The sequence below is a fragment of the Planococcus citri genome, chromosome 5, assembly GCF_950023065.1.
Source record: "Planococcus citri chromosome 5, ihPlaCitr1.1, whole genome shotgun sequence".
NCBI lineage: Eukaryota > Metazoa > Arthropoda > Insecta > Hemiptera > Pseudococcidae > Planococcus > Planococcus citri.
The window spans coordinates 69,100,594-69,123,869 of NC_088681.1; the positions used below are offsets into that span (position 1 = coordinate 69,100,594).

The 23,276-nt window shown below is 36.6% G+C and overlaps 1 protein-coding gene across 1 annotated transcript in view; it reads right to left on the bottom strand.

The window, feature by feature from the left end:
• Nucleotides 1-23,276, bottom strand: part of LOC135846458 (protein YIPF5-like) — a 126,265-nt gene that overhangs the window by 38,570 nt on the left and 64,419 nt on the right. Inside the window, exon 2 of the mRNA XM_065365556.1 lies at nucleotides 15,907-16,017. Coding sequence (XP_065221628.1) covers nucleotides 15,907-16,017 — 111 coding nt within the window. The remainder of the gene's footprint in view (nucleotides 1-15,906; nucleotides 16,018-23,276) is intronic.

Genomic DNA, 23,276 nt, shown 5'->3' on the forward strand with positions numbered 1-23,276 from the left:
AGGGGAGGGGTAGGGTGAAAAATTATAGATGTTTTTGAACGTCCTTTCAGATAAATGAAGTTCTTGTGGAAACTATGTGTAAATTCAACCGTTGAACGTGAAAAGAGTCGAGTTGAAAATAACTACAGAACAGTCATTTTTTTTCAGAAGGCCACAATAAGGAGCTAAATCAATAAAAGTGGTCGTTGAGGTTTCATGTCAGATTATTTTGAATGATTTCAGTACTTTATGATACTTTTTCAGACTTTTTTTAAATTTGAAATTCTAAACATCGAGTTAACTTGAGCAAAAAACATAACCATGATTTAAGACTTTCCTTGGAGAAAAGACTTCGGCAGGTACACCCACTTTTACCAAAATTTTATTTTCAACGTCATTTTTTTTCTTTTCACTTAATTTTTTTTGTCCATCGTGTCATTTTTCCCCATTTTATTTTTCATTCGTTTTCTTCATTTCTCATTTCAACTTACTCGTATATCATTTTTAATTTTAATTTCACGTAACATTATTTCATAATTTCTTCATTTCAAAAATGTTTCATTTCATTTTTCACCTTAATTTTTGTTCCAGGTTCAAATTGAATTTGAATCGAATTTTTCATTTTCCAGTTCAATTTTCCTTCTATTCTTCACTTCTTGGGTTAGGCTACAATTTGAATTTTCCTTTCATTTTCACTTCTTCTATTTCATTGTTTTTTTTTTTTTTTTTTACATCATCTGTCATGGCATTTTTCTCTCTTTTCTCTTCATTTATTTTAATTTTTTTGTATGTTTCAATTTTTGATTCATATTTTATTTTTCATTCGCCAATTTTTCATTTACGTGATTGTTCTTTTTTTCAAGTCTCATTTCAATTTTTCGATGTCTTGGTAGGTACGGCACTGACTTCTTCAATAAAAAACGAAACTCAGAGAATTAACTTTCGACTACCACGAGTCCATCAGGAGGGGATTTATACGTATCAGAAAATTTATCAATTTATCCAATTTGAGTATTTTTTCTACAAAAAAAAAAAAAAAAAAAAAAAAAGGAAAAGAGAAATGGATGATTTGAAAGCATTACACGGATATTTGAGAATCAGGATGATTTGGGCACTGACCCAAGCACCTATATGGCTTGAAGTGTCCTAATTTTTTTTAGATGTACTTCATTCATTTTGGGCCATTCCATGTCAATTGGACTAAGAAGTGGTGGGGGGGGGGTCGGCATTTTTTTTGAAATTTTTTCTGTGGAAAAACCTTCCGAAAGGATGACCAATGACGCAAATCGCATCCCTGTAGCCCATTTTTAACGGCAGCCAGGGGGTGTCAAAGATTTCAGTGAACCTAAAATATCATCCATTTCAGCAGTGGATTACTCGATAACCGCGATACCTACCAAAATGGAACTTTTTCCCATAGTTAGGGGTTTTGAAAGGTCTTTTGTGTGATATCATAAAAATCAGTGTTGCCACTTTTTTTCGCACAGAAAATTAGCTTTCGCATTGTCCTGGAGCGATTGCAAAAATTTGGGATTACAATAAACGCTTCGAAATCCGTTTCTGGCCAATCGACTCTCACATTCTTAGGACATGAAATCTCGGCTGAGGGCATCCGTCTGACAAAAGCCAAAATTGAAGCCCTCACTTCTTTCCCTCTTCCTCAAGACATTTGTGGCTTGAGAATTGTTATCATCGTTTCATACCAAACGCTGCTACTCTTCAAGCACCTCTCACAAATCTTTTTCACAACTCGAAAAAACGTGACAAAACTCCTGTAATCTGGACTGACGAACTTCGACAGTCGTTTCAAGCTTGCAAGGACACAATTGCAAACACTACTTATCTCGCCTACCCAGACTCCAATTGCGACCTCGAACTGATGACAGACGCCTCCTCAGTTGCAATTGGAGCCACCTTACATCAAATTCGCTCAGATGGCTCGAAAGAGCCACTGGGATTCTTTTCATCGAAACTGACCCCCACTCAGAAAAAATACTTGACTTACAATCGCAAACTTCTAGCGATCTACTCGTCAGTGAAATTCTTCAGGCACATGGTGGAAGGTCGCCAATTTACGGTGCTCACCAACCACCAGCCCCCTGGTTCACGCCTTTAATCAGAACCCAGAAAAAGCTTCACCTCAATAATTTTGTCATTTAGACTTTATCAGCCAGTTTACTACTGACATACGTTACATTCCAGGCAGATGAGAACGAGGTAGCTGATTGTTTCTCGAGAATCAAAACTACTTGTATCTTGAGCATTCACTGCATCTCACCTGCCGAACTGGTGAAAGCCCAGCAAATCGACCCTGAACTTCAAAAATTGATTTCGAAACCTTCATCTCTCGAACTCGTAAAAATTAACTCAAATGGTCACGACATTTACTGTGATGTGTCCAACTGTCCAAACAAGGTTACCAGCATCCGTATGTACCCTCGTGCCTACGTCAGAAAATTTTCAACCAATATCATAACCTAGCCCATCCTGGCATCAAACAAACTAGGCACTTGATATCAAATTGTTATGTTTGGCCAAATCTGCAGAGAGACATTGGCAATTTCACTCGTGCTTGTACAACTTGTCAGAGGTGCAAGGTAACTCGACACACTGCCACGCCTCTGACACCTATCTCCTAAACAGCCGATCGTTTGGAACACGTTCAAGTTGATTTAATTGGTAAACTTCCAGTCTCAAATGGTTACCATTATTGCCTTACAATGATCAATCGCGCAACTCGCTGGCCCGAAGTGGTTGAAAAAACCCTTTCACTCAATGAAATGAACTCCTCACAAAAAAAATCAAAATTCGAAAAAAATTCAATTTTCGATTTCAAACATAAAAAAAAGTTCAAATTTATTCAGATGTCTTATTTTGACCTCTTTCTGATGTATTTCATGTAAAAGTTGTTCAAAATTGCACTCACCACAAAAAAAAAAAATCGTTCATTTTTTGAATCTTTTCGAATTTTGATTTTTTTGTGAGGAGTTCATTTCATCGAGTGAGAAGTTTTTTCAACTTTTTCAACAGATACGTACAAATATGGGTCAAATGGGCCAACCTCAACAATCAAAACTTTTTTTCATGTTTTAAATCAAAAAATCGATTTTTTTCACAAACATTAAATTTTTTTAAATCGACATTGCAACATGTCACCACCCCAATGTTTTAATAATATGTTGTTCAGCATGAAAAGTTGTTCATAGTATATTTTTTTCAGAATTTTTGAGAGTCGGAACGATATAAAAACTACGTTTTGAAACTTTTTGAGCTAATTTTTTTGTACGAAAAAAAGTGGCAACACTGATTTTTATGATATCACCAAAAAGCCTTTCAAACCCCCTAACTATGGGAAAAAGTTCCATTTTGGTAGGTATCGCAGGATGATATTTTAGGTTCACTGAAAACTTTGACACCCCCTGGCTGCCTTTGAAAATGGGCTAGAAGGCTGCGATTTGCGTCACGTCATTGGTCGTCCCTTCGGAAGGTCTTTCCACAAGAAAAATTTCAAAAAAATCGCCGAAGCCCCCCTCCTACCACTTCTTGGTCCAATTGACGTGGAATGGCCCTTTTCAAACAGTTTGTTGCCTCTTTACTTTTTCAGATCTTGAAAAAAATTATGCAACTCCTCAAGAATGTTGAAAAACTTGAGAAAAATCAAACCCTCTTCTCCAGCCCAATTCAAGCTTCTCAAGCTCCGAATGAAGGTGTTTATCAAAAAATGAACAGTTTTTCAGGGCGAAGTAGACCAATTTGGTTAAGGAGGAAGGGGTAGGGAAAAGATCTTCCAATTACTTACAATTAGCTAGTTAAACTGTATTTTTCATGCCTTCCGAACAGATACCTCAAAGACGTGAACAAGTTGTAGGTAATTTGTTTTCACTTTGCAAACTGTGTTGAATGTAAGTAACTTATTTTTTTACTACATAAAAGAAGCTGGAAAAATTGAAAGATATAAGTAGATGAAAAATTATCAAGTATGACGTGATTTTGATGGGTTTTTCGAAATATTCAGATTAGGAGAGGTCTAAACTAGTGCCCAAGCGGAAAGATGGCGAAAATTTTTCGAGGAATTTTATTTGAAAAATAGTGGTTTATCACAATTTTAAGCATAATTTACAAATTTCAGAGTGGTCAGTTCATCATTGAACATTCAAAATTGCCAATTTGTCACTCAAAATTTTCAACTTTTTCCAACTTATAAAATGACCAGGGGTGGAGCCCTTCACCCTCGATTGCAATTTTTTTTCAGCTATTAGAATTTTTATAAATGTTTTGTTTTTTCAATGCATCATAAATGAGCAGTATTATTCGAAAAAATAAATGTAGGTAGGTATACCTACCTACCAATAAATAAATGAAAACATTCACCAGACATTCACAACAGCGTAATTATTTCCACGTTCGAATTAAAACGTCTGCATGATTATTGTTTATGTTCAGGAAGAGATATGCATATAGGTAGGTAGGTATATGTACAGCATGCAGATAGGTATAGTAGGTAAGTCGGTAAGTAAGTCGTATAAGTATAAAAGCGAAACATGTGAAAACGCAGGTAAGTATCTATTTTCTGTATTATGTGGCAGGCTGTACTGTACCATACATACGTAGGTACTAAACGTACCTATATCTGCGAATGTATGCTACTGGCGCGAATACGACTCCTACATTCGTAAAGTTTTTAATTTATGCGGTTGGCGTTAATAATTTAATTAGCCCCAGACGTATAAATGCGGCTTTTATAGAAATTACGCCTCGTATTTTGCCAACGACTATGCTACGACCGACTCTTGAGCTGTTGGGAATTGCGGCTGGCTTAGGTTAGGTTCGGTCGAGGTGGGGTGAGCTTGAGCGCCGCGCCAGGCCGGGCCCCTTGAAACGTCGTCCTCCGTCTTCGTCGTCGTTTTTTTTTAACGTTATTTTCGTTTCGATTTCCAACCCTGAGACGGCGCACCTCCTTGCCGACCAGCGACCGGTCGAAATTGTCCGCTAAACGAGTCGAAATTTAAATCGAATTCTTGATTTCGGTGTCTTCGAAAATAAAGATTTATTACCGCCGCACACGAAGAAGAATAAAGCGGCGGAAAAACGAAAGCAGAAACGAATCGCCTTCGTATCACCCAAAACTGCTAAAAACTTATCTCCCAATGGCAGCAGCGACGGCGACACCGTTGCTAAATTATCTATCGAGACGATTCGCTCCTCTCCTTCTTTACTCTTTTCCTGCTCTACAAATACAGCCTACTCTCGATGTTTCGTTTCGCTGCAGCGACGACGACGACTACAACGCACGATGAAGCAAAAAAAAAAAGAAGAGAAAACACTTCCATTTCCAGCAAATTTTCAACTCAACTCGGCCTTTGCGAAAAACTGGACCTTACAAATTACAACCTAGCTAGTCGAATTCGCACCACGCCACGAATACTTTTAATACGAAGACGAGCATATAAGTAGTACGTCTGTTGGCGTAAAAATACACTTCGAACTAGGTCAACGGTTGCGTTCCGCTTGAAAGACGAGTTAGCAAAAGATTATTAGACTTTTCGAAGCGGAGGAAATACCGCGTAACAGAATACATTTTTTTCTCCCTCGCGCCAATCCGTACAGAACGTTGGTACTGAACGGGCAAAGGGGATGGGATTAAAGACGTTGGTAAAATAAGTGAAATAATTTCACCCTGACAAGAAGAAAAATAAGGTAGTTAAACGAAAAAGACGGTTTTTTTTCACGGCAAATATTTTGCCACTGTAACTCGCCGCATTACGCTTCCCTTTTGAAAACCTTCCTTTAAATCAAATGCACCGCATCACGTTCGTCAGGTATCGACAAGATTTCGAGAAAATTTTCCATTCGCCGTAACGATACTGGTCCAGTATTGCATCTCCCTCCTCCTCAGCCTTTGCAAGTGCCTCCTGTGCGAGGAATGCTTATTTCAAAATAAAAATCGAAAAGGTTTTCAAAAAAATAATAAATTTGTCATTGTCGTTGTTTCCTTATAAGCGGTAGGTCTGTTGGCCTGTCTGCTGCGGTGTGGAACCTGTTGAGGATGAGCCTGAGGTATCCGTGAGTTTCCTCCTTGGTCTCCCTCTGCTTCTCTTCCCCGTTGGTGTATATTGAAGGACCTGTTTTAGTGATCTTGTTTCTTCCATCCTTTTGACATGATTTCTCCAATCTTTCCTATTCTGTTTTATCTTCTTTATGACTGGCTTCACTAAGAGATCTGCTGTTATTTTCTCAGATGGGACTCTGTCCCTGATAGTCACCCCTGCCGTTCTCCTCATGAACTTCATCTCCACTGCGTTCTTCTTCTTTTATCAGATTTCTTCAGTGCCCATACCTCGCTTCCATAAGTCATCATTGGTATTGCTAGGGTATTGTACACCTTCAATCTTGTTTTTTTTTTCGCACCTTACTGCTTCTCAGGGTCATATTTATCAGTCCTGTGACTCTCAGGAACTTTGCAATCTTTCCACCAACATCTACTTCTCCCTGGTATGATATCTTGTTTCCCAGGTATTTGAAATTATTGACCTGTTCGATGATTTTTCCATTCATAACAATCTTGCTTCTTACTGGTTCCTTTCCTTTGAAGGCCATTGTTTTTGTTTGCTCTGATGATATTCTCATATCATATTTTTCTGTTGTCTTTGTTAGATTGCGCATTGATATCTGTAGGTCATCTTCTGTTTCGGCTAGTACTGCTTGATCATCCGCGAATAGTACTGTTGATATTTCCTGTCTTCTGTCTGTCTTGATTCCTTTTGGCTTCATTTTCTGACATTCTTTTACCATGTGATCCATGCACATGTTGAATAAAACACAAGACAGTGGGCATCCCTGGCGAACTCCTCTGTTTATTTCTGCTTGCTCTGAGAGTTTATTTCCAATTCTTACTCTTATTCTAGTGTTCTTATATATGCTATATATTACCTTTTGCATTTTATATGTTATCTCTTCATCTTTTAGGACTTCAGTTTTTTTCTATTGACCCTATCATACGCTTTTTCCAGGTCTATAAAGCACATGTGTGTTTCTAGGTTGTATTCAAACCTTTTTTCCATCAGTAGTTTTACTGTACAACTTACGTCAGTGTATGATCTTCCTTTTCTAAATCCATTTTGACTTTCTGACAACTTTTCTTCTGCATGATCTGTCAGTCATTTTGCCAGTATTATTCCATATATCTTGTAGCAGGTGTTGAGTAGACTTATTCATCCATAGTTTTTCAGGTTTGACATGTCACTTTTCTTTAACAGTGGTATTACAATTGCTGTTTTGAATTCTTCAGATACCCTCTCTTCTTGGTACATCCCATTTAGGAATTCCAGCAGTCTTCTTTTAAATTCACCACCAGCGTATTTGTACAATTCTGTTGCTATGCCGTCTTCTCCTGGAGCTTTTTCATTTTTTGCTGTTTTCAAAGCTTCTTGTAAGGTGCACCGGGGCAAGTCAGAATGATTTTTCGCAATTTCAACTTTGACCAGCTGTTACTCCCCTTCTAATGAACCAATATGGATCAAATTTATTATGTAGGTTCCCATAAGGGTTCTTAACCTATGGTAAAAATTTGAGCGCGATTGACACAGTAGCTTTCGCTCAGTGGAATAAAATATAAACTGTCCTGACTTACCCCAATTGGGGGAAGTTAGAACAGGCTAAACTTTGCAGAGGCGTAGATCACAAACCGAGCGTCCTAGAAAAATTGCATAAAAACAAAGTTGTAGAGAATTTAATTCTCTTTGAGATCACTTTCATCAGATTTTCACTAGGACGTACGGTTCGTCCGCTATATGCGAAAAACTAAGAAATAGAAAGTCTGTATTTTAGACCAAATTCAAAATAAGTTCAAAACAACAACAAAATACAATTGAACCAAAGTCATCTAAAATGAAACTGAATCGCGAAAATTTTTATGCCGTGATGAAGTAGGGGTAGTCCCCTCAAGTCACCTTTAGTGGCACTTCACCAGATATAAACCTCTAGGCGCTAGAGCAAGTTTTCTAACTTACCCCGAATTCCAACTTCCCCCGGTGCACCTTAACTCTTTAAATGAAATTCTGTCTTCTGTTTCTCCAATTTCATCTTCGATCCCTGTATCTTGTGCATTTTCATCACTCCAGAATTCTTCAAAATATTCCTTTGCACCATTGATTTTAATTTTTGGCGAACCTACTGTTTCGTTAAAATTTGTGTCAATTCTCCTTATGATCTTATACACCTTTGGCCCTAACTTGTATGTGTCATGCTCCAGGAATGTGATGAAACTTTCCCAGCTCTCTCTCTCTGTAATTTCCTAGACTTTCTCTAGACTTTTGCCCACTATTTTCGATATTCTTCACCATCAACCTCACTTTTTGTGCTCATGAATTTTCTAAATGCCGGTCTTTTCTTTTGTATGAGTTCTTGGATTTCATTGTCCCAATTCTTTATTCGCTTTGCCCTGATTCTATGAGGAACCATTCCTAAGCTTTCTTTTGCCGCTATTGTCACAATGGATTTGATATTTTTCCATTCTTCTTCTATGTCCTGGCTTTTTGGTATCTCTTCACTTATGATGTTCATCCATCTTTGGTACAGCCATTGGTTAGTTGGGCCATCCAGGGCTCTTGTGTTGATTTTCTTTTCATTTTTCCTGGCTAGTATTCTTGTTGTTTCCATTCTCATTACTCCTTGAACAAAATGATGGTCAATGCCTATTTCTAGACCTCTGTATGTTCTTACATCCAAGAATTTCTTTGCGGCGTTTTCATTGGCTATAAAATGGTCGATCATTGAGCTTTGTCCTTTTGTATTGCTCCATGTCATCTTGTGATCTTTTTTGTGTTGGTAGAATGTATTCGTGATTCTTAGTCCATTGAAAGTGCAAAAATCTATCAGTCTCTTCCCATTTGTATTCATTCCTTCTGCTCCATACATACCAGTTACTGTCTTTACACGCTTATCTCCTACCTAAGAATTCAAGTCTCCTGCTATTATCAATTTATCTTCTGTATTTACTGCCTGTACTCTTCTGGTGCATATACTCTGATTATTGTAAGAAAGTCTTTTTTCAATCTCATCTTTGCTGATACAATTCTTTCATGCCATATGTTGTATGAGTCGATGTTTTTGTGGTGTTTATTATGTATGTGTAACATCACTCCGCCTGCAGCTCTGGTTTTCTTGTCGACTCCACTGTAGATAACGATGTAAGTTCCAGATTCAATTGTTCCACTAGTATCCTTTCTTCTTTGTTTCAGACATCAGGGCAAAGTCTATTTTCTGCTGCTTAGAATTTTGTTTATTTCTGCTTCCTTGGCTGCATATCCTCTTACATTCCAGTTTCCGAATTGGTGGGTCATTCCGCGTCAATTTGACCAAGAAATGGTAGGGGGGTTCGGCAAGTTTTTTGAGATTTTTCCTGTGGAAAGGCCTTCCGAAGGGATGACCAATGGCGCAAATCGCAGCCCTCTAGTCCCTTTTTAATGGCAGCCAGGGGGTGTCAAAGTTTTCAGTGAACTTAAAATATCATCCATTTCAGCAGTGGATTACTCGATAACCGCGATACCTACCAAATTGTGATGTTTGGTAATTATTTCTCGATTTTCCCAGCTCACATTCTTCCCAACTTTATCCAACCCACTCAACTTCTTTCAAAAATTCCCAATTTTTTTCAACGTTTTTCTGTCTGAGAGAGAGATAAAACACTCCCTATACCATCTCCCCCACAACACACACCCACTCATTCATCGGCACGCCTCTGGGTCAACAAATAAATTTAGGCAAATATTTTTTGACTTTTCAACCCTTATCCGCCCCTTTTCAGTTACAATAATCAATTGTTATCCGCGTCTTTTGTCACGATTTTTGATTTTTCGCAATCGCTAGAACCTCCTTAAATTGGCACAAGAGGCTAAAATATGGCGATACGTGTGAAAAGTACCTCGATAGATGTACCTTTCGGAGATTTCAACTTATCGAATTCTCCCTGTCTATTTCCAGCAGCACACACGCAAAAAGAAGTGGAAATTTTATTTTTATTCGTCGATGTTTCTTCGGTCATGGCGGCGAGCTGCTGTATCGTCGTGTTGGTAAACATAATAACAATTTAATCGTCAATCGCAGACTTCGGGAAAGCGAAACAGACGGCATCGGCAATCGGATAAGTACACACAGAAAAACTAGGAAATGAGATGAGACGAGTTTTTAAAAAAAAATTCCGCACAATAGCGACAACGGCAACAGAAAAAAAAATACTTTACACTCGAAGCGCAACGTAAACAAGACATGACAGAAGTTTTATCAGCTTTAAGCTCGGTAGACGTTAAATATCCTAAATGGGAGTTACTATTCGTCGTAATTTATCCCTTTAAACGAACAGAAGTAATGCGTTTTTCAACGAAGAATCGACAACGGCCTAAATAACCCGAACCGATGCGATATAACGCTTTAATTTAAGACCATCGTCCTGTTATTTTCGATTTTTCTTCTCTCGTCGCTCGGCGCGGTGGCAGGCATGTTCACCGCGTATTTCTCGTTAAGCTTCTGATGTCCCTCTCCCTCTACCCCCTGTCCCGGCCACTCGTCGTTTACGTAAATACGCTCGCACACATATACGAGACCGTATACTTTGGCGTATCTCTCCGCTATTATTGTGTACCATACTCTTCTATAAAAGAGAAAAGAAAAAAGCATTCGAGAAAATCACTTAACACACTCATTATTATTTCCCTGCTCGTTGAAGGGGATCTTTCTCCCCGTGTATTATTTGCCAAGGGAAAAAACCAACTGAATGCCAATTATCGTCCGGTGTATAACAAACTTTGTTTTTCTACACATAGCATCGCAAAATCTCAAAATGACGACACGACGTGAACGATTTCGAAAAACTCGCCGGATTAGCTTCGCTTTGCCTTCGCGTTGCGTCGAGTAAAGAAAATTCTCGACACATAATCGCCCGTCCTGTGTTTAACTCGTTTAATCGGTTATTCTACCCAATGTTATAAGGAAAAAGCGAATTTCATTCAATTTCGTTACACGAAACCGCGTTTATATGCTCTCGTGTAGATATATAAGAGAACCTTTGGTTTTTCATCGTTTGGAAAGCCAACATCGATTCCAGTTCCATCGATGGAAATGAAATAGGTAGATCAATTTTCACGCCCAATAGAGGAAACTTTCCACTCTGTACCTGTTCGAACAAAAGGCTTCTGTCCTTGGATTTTTGAAATTTTCATTGAACATTGTTGGATACCTCCCCCTCCTCCCTCGAGGGTGTCCCAAGAAAAACCAACGAGGATATGTTTTTTTTTGGAAAATGATCACAATCATGTGAATTTTTTCAATTTCTTCCAAAAAATATTGAATCCAAAAATTCTCCTAACATTTCACTATCTTTGAACACAATGGCGAAAACGTATTTTTTTCGACAGAAAAATCACATTTTAACGCATTTTGAATGAAAAATTTTAATTGCACTCGAAATGAACAAAGCAGACATGGGTCTTCTCCTACTCGTTACTTATTTCGAAATTTTGACCCACCCTCTTCCCCCTCCCACATTAAAAAAAGTGATATCGACAAAAGAAAACTGAAAATCGTTTATTCAATTTTTCAAGTACCTAACAATTACCTGCCAGAAATTTGACTCCCCCTGGCCCAAAACCCGTCTGATGAAACCTGAAAAAGTCCTACCAGATTTTGGACATTTTCCTGAATTAATCGAAATTGGTAGATAACAATGACTGAAAACAATTGGCTGCTCCTGGCGCAAGACCGGCCAAGTAATTGACAAAAGTTGAAATTTTCGAGTGAATATTTTTTCTTCCCATGAGAGCTCAAAACTTGGAAATTTAAAAAAATTTTCTCAACTCCTGGTGGAAAATAGGCCTAAGTATATTACTTTTCCAAGCGCACAAAAATCGCTCGGATGTGAGGAAATTTCAATTTTTTTTGTACAAAACGATCATTTCTAAAAATAAAAAATTGTTTTATCGAACCACATCTGGTTAATTAACTGAAAAAATCTGTGGTGGTGGGGAGAGCGATAATCTATGGGGGCAGTTGTGAAATTTCAGTCTCACTTACACCCTCCCACGACACATCACTTCGTCACGCCTCCCCTCTCCTCCTGGCGCAAAACCCACCCAGTGAAACCATTAAAAAATTTGACCAGGTTTTGGGTTGTTTACTTACCTAATTTTTCAAAATTGGTAAAAATTACCAAAATAAATCTCCTCCTGGTGCAAAACCCATCTGATGAAACCTTAAAAAATTCGACCACATTTTGGTAATTTTATTCGATTTTTCGTAAATGATATTGATAATAATGACCAAAAAATTGGCTCCTGGTGCGCAAGACCCACCAAGTAATAGAAACATTTCAGTCACCCCCCCCCCTTCGTCCAGATTTTGACAGTATTTTACTCGATTTTTCAAAATAGGTAATGATGACCGGAAAAATAGGCTCCTCCTGGCGCAAAACCCGTCTTGCAAAACATGAAAAACTTCTAACAATTTTTGGATATTTTTCTCTGGTAACAACGACCAAAAATATTAACTCATCCTGGCGCCAGACCCACAAAGTAATGAAAAAAATTGTAAATTTTCAGGTGAATATTTCTTCCAATGAGAGCTGTAAACTTGAAAATTTTTAAAGTTTTACATATTTGTATCATGTGTTGAAGAATCAAATTCCAAAAGACAAATTTAATTTGAGAAATTTCAAAAAAATAGCCAAGTCGATAGAAAAATTTAATTTTTTTACATAAAACGATCATTTTAAGGTATTGAAAATTGTTCAGCACTTTTGTTTCAAACTCGACTTTCAATATTTTTTCAAACCACGTCCAGCATATTGGTTCACTTGAAAATATAAGGGGGTGGGGGGGGGGGGTTTGAAGTAAAATGTTGAGAAAATCTCATGGGGAAAGTTGAGAAAATGTCAGTCTCACTTTCGGCTCCACCCAACTTCGTCACGCCACTCCTCTTGGCGCAAAACTCGGCTGGCACAACTTGAAAATTTTCGACCGTATTTTGGCACTCAATTTTTCGAAATTTGTAACAATTATCGAAAAAATGGCTCCTCCTGGCGCAAAACCCACCTAGTGAAACCTGAAAAAATTCGACCAGATTTTGGCTGTTCTAGTCAATATCTCAAAATTGGTAACAATTACCAATAAAAAATCTCCTCCTGGCGCAAAACCCGCATAGTAAAATCTGAAAAAATTCGACCATATCTTGGTCATTTTAACTACTCAATTTTTCGAAATCGGTAACATTTATCGAAAAAAAAATGGCTCCTCCTGGCGCAAAACCCGCCTAATGAAACCTGAAAAAATTCTACCAGATTTTGGCTGTTTTAGTCAATTTCTCAAAATTGGTAACAATTAGGGTAAATGTGCCTAAGTTTGCGCGCTTCCTAAGATTGCGCAGTAACGATTTCTCAGAACCAGTGAGAGTTACAACATTTGATACCACCTTTACTTGAAAGAAGAATCAAAATGACCAAACTTGACGATTTTTGGTGATGGTAGCACCAAGTGTTGCCAACTGACAAGCGAAAAACTTTTTTTTTCAAATTTTTTTATAACTTTTCCAATAAAAGCAACAGGCGACAATTTTTATGGAAATGACAGTAGAAATCCAAATAAGCCATTTTTAGATTCGTCATTGTCTGGGGATTATAACAAGCACATATTTCAAGTGTTTTCTGCTTTAATTAGGTTTCAATTTTTCAATTTTTAAAAAAAATGCCCCTGTGCCTAAGATTGCGATTTTTATTTTTTGCTACTTTTCTAGACTAATAATGATACTTTTCGGAATTTTCATTAAGAATTCAATTTATTTAAATGAAATGACACCTTAAATACTACGTATATCGAGTTTACTCCTTGTCAAAAGCTAGGGAGAAATGAGTGTAATGCTGGAAATACCAGATATAAGCGCATTTCCAGTGTGGTTCACTCAGAAGTTTCAAATGTACGTTGATGTGAGACATTTTGTTTGCTTTCATCATTAATTAAACAATATTGACGAATTTCTATGTTTTTCACTGGTGAACAATCTTGGAAAGGTGAATGCGCAATCTTAGGAAGGCATATGCCTAAGTTTGCGCATTTGACTTTTTTTAGTTTTTGGTCAAAATATCAGAAACTGAATCCATTAAAAATTTTATTTCTGGAGCAAATCATTGCCAAATGTTTGAGGAACCTTCTGTACAAATTTCAATATTCTATAGCTCCTTTTCATAAAAAGTAGTGACTGTTTGAAAATTTTACCCTATCGAGAAAAAGTGGCTCCTCCTGGCGCAAAACCCGCCCAATGAAACCTGAAAAAATTCTACCAGATTTTGGCTGTTTTCGTAAATTTTTCAAAATTGGTAAGAAGTAGGCTACCGAAAATTGGCCCCTCGTGGCGCAAAACCCGCCAAATAGCTCTGGTGAAAAAAATTGAATTTTTCGGATGAATATTTTCTTTTCTCGCACGACAGCTCAAAACTTGAAAACTTTCAAAATTTTTACATATTACTAGGTATGTGTTGAAAAATCAAATTCTGAAAAAATATCCACCCCACAAGACACCCCACGAGCCAGCTACCAAAAAACCTATCGTACAACTCATCATCGCCAACCAGAGGCACCCTGCCCCCTCTTGTACTTTTCTCACCAATTGCCTAAATCCATTCCCAACAACTCCATCTTGCGCCAGCAAAACGAAATAAAGCCAGGTTATAAAAATACGAGCCTGTTTTTAATATCGCTTTTATCTCATTAAAATGGAAAAATATTTGCACAATGAAACTTCGCAGACCTCGCTCGCAGATTAAATTGGAAACTTTCAATAAAAAATAACCCCCGGCTACGCGTATAAGTTAGTACTCGTAGATAAATAATTGGACATTTTCTATTACACGAGAAAATTTTCGTACGCCTATTTCTCTCAATTTGTTGAAATTGAATTGATCACACGCACCGCTTCTTCTACCAAACTGGCACTCGCCATCATCAAAAAAGAATAAAACTTTCCAGGCACCGAGTATATACGAATTCACTCGTTTGGTTCTTTAAGTAATAAACTGCCTCCAACAACAACAACTACACAAACGAGCAGACTATCTCTCTCACACACACACACACACATACAGAGTCGACCAGTTGGGGTCGGTAAGTAAATTTTCAAACTACCGATGGTTTTCGAATTTATAAAAATTCTCCATAAATAAGCCATAGAATCATATATACGATGTAGCGAAGCCGTACAATTAAAGAAAAGCTTCTCGGACGAAATTACATTTACTTTAATCACGTTTATCGATTTATTTCTCTTTCAGGCATTTTCACTTTGGACGTTCGAGCTCTTGTCTAAAAGAGTACGCGCTACCACTACTTCGTAGTAGTAAAATTAATAAGGGTAATATTTCTTTGAACGTGGGTCAAAAATTGGAAAACTTGATACACAGTTATATATATATATAAGTTGAATTGAAATGGAGAGCAAAACTCATTATAAATATTTACAGTGCTTGATTGAAAAAACAAAACTGACTCATTGAAAAAACTTTCGACGATATTAGAATATTTTTTTCACAGCAAGATATTTCCAAATGGGAAATTTTCGGTCAAGTGAAAAACAAAAGAAGAAAAAACTTAACGAGAATAATAATATTCTCGAAGAGCCCGATGCTGGAAAGTTTTGTTGTTTTTTTCCCTCCTCTTTTCAAACATGTCAAAAATACTTATGGTACAGAAATTCTCGTAATCTTTCGAGGATTAATCTGGAAATAAGGCTCGACTCGACTTATATATATTATATTTGTATCTTACGACGATTATGCAAAAAAACATCTCCACCGAAAATGGCTAAGAAGAAATAGAGGATAAAAATAAAAGAGAAAAAAAATATTAATACACAAAAAAATAGAAACAAAACATTTAATTAAACACTTACCAGCAACAAAAACGCTCCGAAGGCGACGCAGAAAACTAATGGACCAGCTAAATCAGCATCTTGTAAAATATAAGCATCAGTGGCGCGAAACGGATTCAACACACTCAGCGTCTACAATGATGAAAAAAATTACCTTAATAAATCATCGCTATAACTTTAAATACGCGTGTAAATTTCAATGTGTACCAAGTATACGAAAAATATCGCCTCGTATATATTCAACGCGCGAAATATAAAGACGTCGTCGTCGTAGATTTTTTCACACCCCGTCCCTTTCTACCCCTTCCTGGCGAGGGAGCAATTGTACCACTGCATCGTTTAACTGGTAATCGCGAACCTTGAAATAACGACCAGCTTTACTTCAACGTCGAAAAAGTAGCCCGAGTCTCTCTCTCTAGGGGCAAAAGCAGCTTTGATTTGATCGGTGGTAAAAATGAACGCCAAAAAAGCAGGGGTACCCCACACCTTTGTATGCTTCTGCAGTATTTATAAGGACTATAAGGAGGATTCTGAACGATGAAACAGCAGCAAGCACCTGGCTTGGCCCACATTTGGGAAAATTTTCCATGACCGTTAATCTGTTTCATATTTTCGACGTGAAGCTGACGTGTTAAATAGTTTTAGTTCATTTTTCTCGATAACGCCGCCGCGCCGTATAGTAAAACTTGTCTTAAAGCTTGTTTCCTGGTTTTGATATTAAACGATTTTTCACAAAAAGCGTTGAAAACGCGATTATGAGTACTTCGAGAACTATCAGTCAGTCAGCCAGTCCCGCTACAAAGACTACGAGTTTTACTACACGCTTTGGTATTTTTCTCTTTTTCTCCCTCCTCATCTCTCGCTCTCGTTTAGTATAGAAAGAATTAGCGAAATTCTATAATTACCGGAGTCTCTATCGTAAAAGTTTAGTTTAAAATTCTTTCTCAAAAAAAAAAAAAAAAAAGCTCGCGGAAAACGAGAATTTTTATAAAATTCGTAATCTCTAACGCCTTGTTAGGTCGAAATGGTTGCTGGCAAAAGTTTTTTCGCTGCCAAAGCATTCGTAAATAAAAGTTTAATATTTTTTAGTTTTTAAATTAGCTCCCAAAGAAATTAGTTCGTTTGGCAAAAAAATAAAAAAAAGTGGAAGAAAAAAAAAAGCAGAAGAAAAAGTTGCTAAGTACAAAAAGAGAAGTATTCGTAGCGTACCTAATTTTTCGATACACTTTCTCCTCATCTTGCTATTGCTGTTGCTGGTCCCTTCGCGACTTCTTCATTCATCCCATCGGACGAGAAAACGAAAGGACGAATGAATGACGTACAAGATTCTCGCATTCCTTACTCAGTTTTTTACAGGTAGGTACAGAAAAGACGAAAAGACAAGATACGTCATTCGAGCATGGATAAAATTCACCGTTTAGGATTTTATGGTCTAAGTTGATTGGATTGTGATCTTGGAAATATTTATCTTCATGTCTATCGTATGTATTTGAACAAGAATGATCCATTTTTTCACTAAGCATGAATCCAAAACAAAAACTTTCTCAATATAAGTAACTGTTTTTTTTTTTTTTTTTTTTTTTTTTTTAATCCTCTAAATAAGCATTTCCACAATTCGAAATAAATAACATTGAAATTCTCCGTCATGAAAAATGAATAATTTAAAGTTTCAGTAAGAATTGGTATAAGGTGTCTAACAGGAGGAAAGCAAGACGTTTCAATGAGAAGGGTGGGGGTGGGACAAAACTTATGCAAGTTATCATTTTTCGAGTCAAAATATTTTCATTTTCAATGTAAAGTAGCTATATACCTATAGGTACAACATGAAAAAAAAAATCTTGAGAGAATGCAAAAAATCCAAAGTTCGGTTGAAAAAATTGAAAAACAGCAGAACACTCAATTAGCAATAATTTTGACAAAAAAGTAAAACTTTTTGGTAATTTTGGCAAAAAACGTACTTTTTTTTTAGCAAATTTTGGTACCTGAAAATTGCAACCTTTTCCATGCACTTTGGCAAAAAATCGGAACTTTTTTTGACAATTTTGTCACAATTTGGGATGATTTTTTTCAGCAATTTCGATTGAAATCAAATATTTTAAGAGGTAGTTTTGGCGAAAGTAGAACTTCTTGACTCTTATGGAAAACAAACATGACATTTTTTTGGCAATTTTATGGACTTGATCTAAGTTCTGGCAAAAAAAACCTTTCTGGAAATTTTGACAAGAATATTGTGAGTTTTGTTCTTTTTTCTGTAGGTATAATTTTATGATAAAAATTGTGTGTTTTTTTTTTAGTGGGTATTTTTTCACACCGAGGATCTTTCCAAAATTTGCATCAATCTGACTTTTGAAAAATTGGGGAAAAAATTCAATCGACTTAGGTACTTACTTATTTTTTTCTTGTTGAAATTTTGACAAAAACTTGGAACTTATTGGTAATTTTGTCAAAAAATGAACCCTTTTGGAAAACATTGCGATTTTTTTTGGGAGGGGGGGAGGATTTCGGAAAATATTAGAACTTATTGGCAAATTTTCACAAAAAAACCAGAACTTATTTTTCACAATTTCGTGGACAAACTCGAAGCTTATCGTCAGTATTTGTGAAACACAAAGACATTTTCGAAAACTTAGACAACTATTTTTGGCTTTTTTTTTTTTGTACATATAAATTTTGGAGGAGGAAAAACAGGACTTCAGTATTTAGCAAAAAACAATTCGGAAATTTTGACAAAAATAATGTGAACTTTTTTCTAAAAAACTTTGACACATATTGGGACTTTTTGGGAGTTTTGTTGAAAAAGCGAAACTTTTTCAGCAAAATCGTCAAAAAGATGTGAGACTCTTAGGCCACTTTAGCAAAAACTGTAACTACAAGAAATATTGAAAATTTTAACAAAAATTGGATTTTTTTCAAAAGTGATTCTGACTAAAAACTGGGATTTTCGGCAGAATTTACGATTTTTTACCATTTTTGGCCAGAAAATGTGATTTTTTGGTTACTGTGACTAAAAAACATAATTTTTTGGTAATTTTGGAAAAAAATCGAAACTTGATAACAATTTCACTTCAGTAAAACCTTTTTGCAAAATATGGAAAGAACAGAACTTTTTGAAAACTGTTACAAAAAATGTGAGTTTTTGGAAAGAAATTTTATCAATAATTTTGATTAAAAATAAAAAAAAAAAAAAACTTTTTAAAAGCAATTTTGGCTAAATTGGAAACTGTTTGGCAGTTGTGGTGAAAAATCAGAAACACGACCAAAGTTATGATTTTGCGGCAGCTTGGACGATTCTTTGACAATTCTGACAAGAGAATAGGACTTTTTGTACATTTTTTGTAGTAATTAGAGTATGGCTTTTTCAGCAATTTTGGTCACAGATGAGATTTTTTTTTGATACTTTGGGAAAAATCGGAACTTGCTGGCTATTTTGGAAAGAACCAAACTTTTCTGCAATTTTGGTAACGAACAAAACTTTTTAGGACTTATTGAAAAATGTGAGCAATTTGGGTAAATTCCAAACTATTTGGGAATTTTGGTGAAAAAGCGAGGCTTTTTGGTAACTTTGACAATGATTGTGGCCCTTTTTAGAAATGTTGATAAAAATCAACATTCTTTGATAAGTTTTTCAAAAATTGTGACTTTTTAAAAATAGAAATTTTGACTAAAATCAGAATTTTTCATCATTGGGGAGGGGGGCGAAGGTAATTCTGACCAAAAAGTGGGATTTTTTTGGCCACGGTGGTAAAAAAATTACCTTTTGTAAATTTCAGTAACAACTGTGATTTATCTTGAAATTTGGCAAATATCAGTACCTTAATGGTGTATATAGTCCGGCATATGACAATAGGAGTAATTCCACCCACCCCACCCACTGATCCACCGGGATAACATTTTCCTTAAAGGGGACATCCTAAGGAACATTTTGGCCTTACTTACTAAACGACGGCCATTTTGATTGACAGGTCAGCCGAAATCGCAAATTTTGCGTTTCAACATAGGACTTGCACGAAATTTTTCAAACCTGGAGCTTCCAGCAGATTTTTGAAACTCGAAATTCCCACGAAATTCCATCAAATTGGAGTTGTAAAGCTGAAATTTATTCTAAAAACTAATTTCAATACGCTACGAAGTACTGCAGGTGAATTTCAAGTCGTTTTGGAGCCTCCAGCGACTTTTTGAAAATTCCTTAAGCCTTCAGCAGATTTTTGAAACTTTGAATTTTCAAAAAAAAATCATCAAATGGAGATGGAAAGCTGAAATTTACTCTACACTCCAATTTTAACACCCTCTGAAGACTAATTCAGGTAAGTTCAAGTCATTTTAGAGCCTTCAGCGACTTTTTTGAAAATTGCTGGAGCCTCCAGTAGATTTTTGAAACTTGAAATTCCCGTAACATTAATTTATCAAAATGAAGTTGGCAAGCTGAAACTACATGGTGGTTTCAAATGATTTTGAAGCTTCCATCTACTTTTAGGAAATTTCAATTTTCCAAAAAAACGCCGTACAACCTTTCAAAAAAGTCGCTGGAGGCTCCAAAACGACTTGAAATTCATCAGCAGTCAACTTCACAGCGTATTGAAATTAGTTTGCAGAATAAATTTCGACTCTCCATCTCGGTTTGATGAAATTTTGGAGAAATTTAAATTTTCAAAAATCTACTGGAGGATCCAGAAATTTGCAAAAAAGTCGCTGGAGGCTCCAAAACGACTTGAAATCCATCAGTAGTCAACTTCGCAGCGCATTGAAATTAGTTTGCAGAATGAATTTTGACTCTCCATCTCAGTTTCATGAAATTTTGGAGAAATTTAAATTTTCAAAAATCTACCGGAGGCTCTAGCAATTTTCAAAAAAGTCGCTGGAGGCTCCAAAACGACTTGAAATCCACCAGCAGTCAAGTTCACAGCGTATTGAAATTAGTTTTCAGAATGAATTTCGACTCTCTATCTCAGTTTGATGAAATTTTGGGGAAATTTCAATTTTTAAAAATCTACTGGAGGCTCCAGAAATTTGCAAAAAGTCGCTGGAGACTCCAAAATGACTTAAAATCCACCTGCAGTCGATTTCATAGCGCATTGAAATTAGTTTGCAGAATTAATTTCAGCTTTCCAACTCTATTTCAATGATATTTTATAGAAATTTTGAGTTCTAAAAATCTGCTGGAGGCACTAGAACTGCTCAAAATGGGTTGAAACCGTTTCCGATTGATTTGGCATGTCGAAAATAGGGTACATCCCAAATTTCAGCTTTCTTGGTCAATTTGGTAAAATTTTGATTTTTCCCCTCATTTTTGGCCTAAATTGGATTTTCAAAAATTCACCAAGAATCGAAAAACGCACTTTAGCACTTGAAATTTTGACAGGTGATAAATTTTTGCATGATTTTTCGATCTACCTTTGTAAGGTTTGAAAAATTTTGTGCAAGTCCAATGTTGAAACGCAAAATCTGCGATTTCGGGTGACCTGTCAATCAAAATGGCCGCCATTTTGTAAGTAAGGCTAACCATTTTTGGGCAAGTTTGCTTTAAAATGTTCCTTAGGATGTCCCTTTTAATAAAAAAGTTGTCCCGGAGGATCGGCGGGGGGGTGCAATTACTCCTATTGTCATATGCCGGACTAATAATCTTGGTCAAAAAACACCTTTTTTTTTGGCGGGGAAATTTTGACCAAATGAAGCCTTGACCTTTTTCAGTTATTATGCAGGAAAAAATCAAGAGTTCTCGGCAGCATGCCAAAAAACAGGATTTGTATTGGCAATTTTGAATAAAAAAAAGTCAATTTTTTGGCAATTTTGAAAAAAAAATTTTTTTTGGCAAATTTCTGCAAAAAACAATCACTTGAAGCGCCCAGCAATAAATCTTCGCATCTTTTATATGATTTCGAAGCTATAAAAAATCTCAAATCCCTTGATACAGACTTCACATCGACTTAAAATCATAATTTTCTATAATTTCCCCAAAAAAATTTTCCACTTTGATAATATTCCAATTTAGTTATAAAAGTCGCATCACGTAATAGCTAACTATCTTTTTTCAATTTTAAAAAATTTGTCAAAAACTGAAAGAATTAATTTGGCTATTAGGGAGTGTGAAAAATGCTGTAGGTGTCTAAAAATCCATCTTGCTTTGAAATTCAAACTCAAGATCAAAATCTTGAAGAGTATACGGAGTAATTTCAAATCATGAAAATTTTCCAATTCCTGCACTGGTCAGTGGTACATATCGCGCCCTCGAATAAACACCGAAGTAAACTGTATCTTTAATAATTCCACCATTTTACCCTCAGAAAGCGTTCGTGTCACTAGCAGTACGTTACACCATAGAGAGTGAATCGACACCGTTCTCGGATGTGAGTGAACCGAACCGCCATGCCATCGCCATCACGATGACATCTGTGCGAGAAAAAAATTCGCAGCGTCGTATAATTCATTACTCGGGCGGACGTGATTTATAGTTTTACAAGATGTTCTAAATCAAACAAACGTCCCCGCACCCTTACATCTCTTCTCGGAGTCTAGCAGCGACTACTACGAGTATAATACCGCAAGGTGGAGCAACAATTCAAATTATATTTATTAGCGATGCGCTGGCTGGCTATAAACATAGGTAGGTAGAGGTACGTATAAGGAGAAAAATTCTGTTCGATGGGAGCACGTCGCCTCGTGTATAGCTTGGTGAATGTGTGAATGTGAACGTGGAAAAGCATTTTATTTCCATGTACAAGGTATGTATAGACGATAGCACGCGGTGAGAAGTTCGATGTACACGAAGAAGATAGATCACAACATAGTGTGAGAGTGAGAGAGATGGCGAGAGAAGAGGCTATATAGAGGGTTTGATAAACAGCCTGCAAAGGACAGCTATAAATTGTACCTTAGCAAATGGAATCAGCACTCCTTGGAAATAATTTTCGCGTAAATTTATCGTTTCTAGTCGAACTGATTCCATTACTCGACAGTTTGGTAATAAATTCGAAAAATTAGTTTATTATTAGTTCGGCGTTATGTACTACTCCAATACATATATACGTATTCGTACAATACGAAGACCGCACGTTGCATCGTCGTCGTCGTCGTCCTTCTCGTTACGATATTGCAAAAGAGAAGAAAAACCCGGAAGGAGAGGGGGGAGACGAAAAAACGAAATATGGAACTCGTTATTCTTCATCTCAAGACTTACTATGCCTCTTCTCCTCGCCGATGGCCCTTCTCTCACTCTGTCATTTTCCTTCCAACACTTTAACTCGTATAGCCGATGATTTGTTGGCTTTTAAAACGATTATTTGTGGCGAAAGACTGTGTTAGTGGCATGTTTCTTCGGATGAATAATAAGCTCGCAGAGCTGCGCCAATCGAGGCCCCCTTTGCTGTTCTAATGAGACCACCTAACTTCGTCGC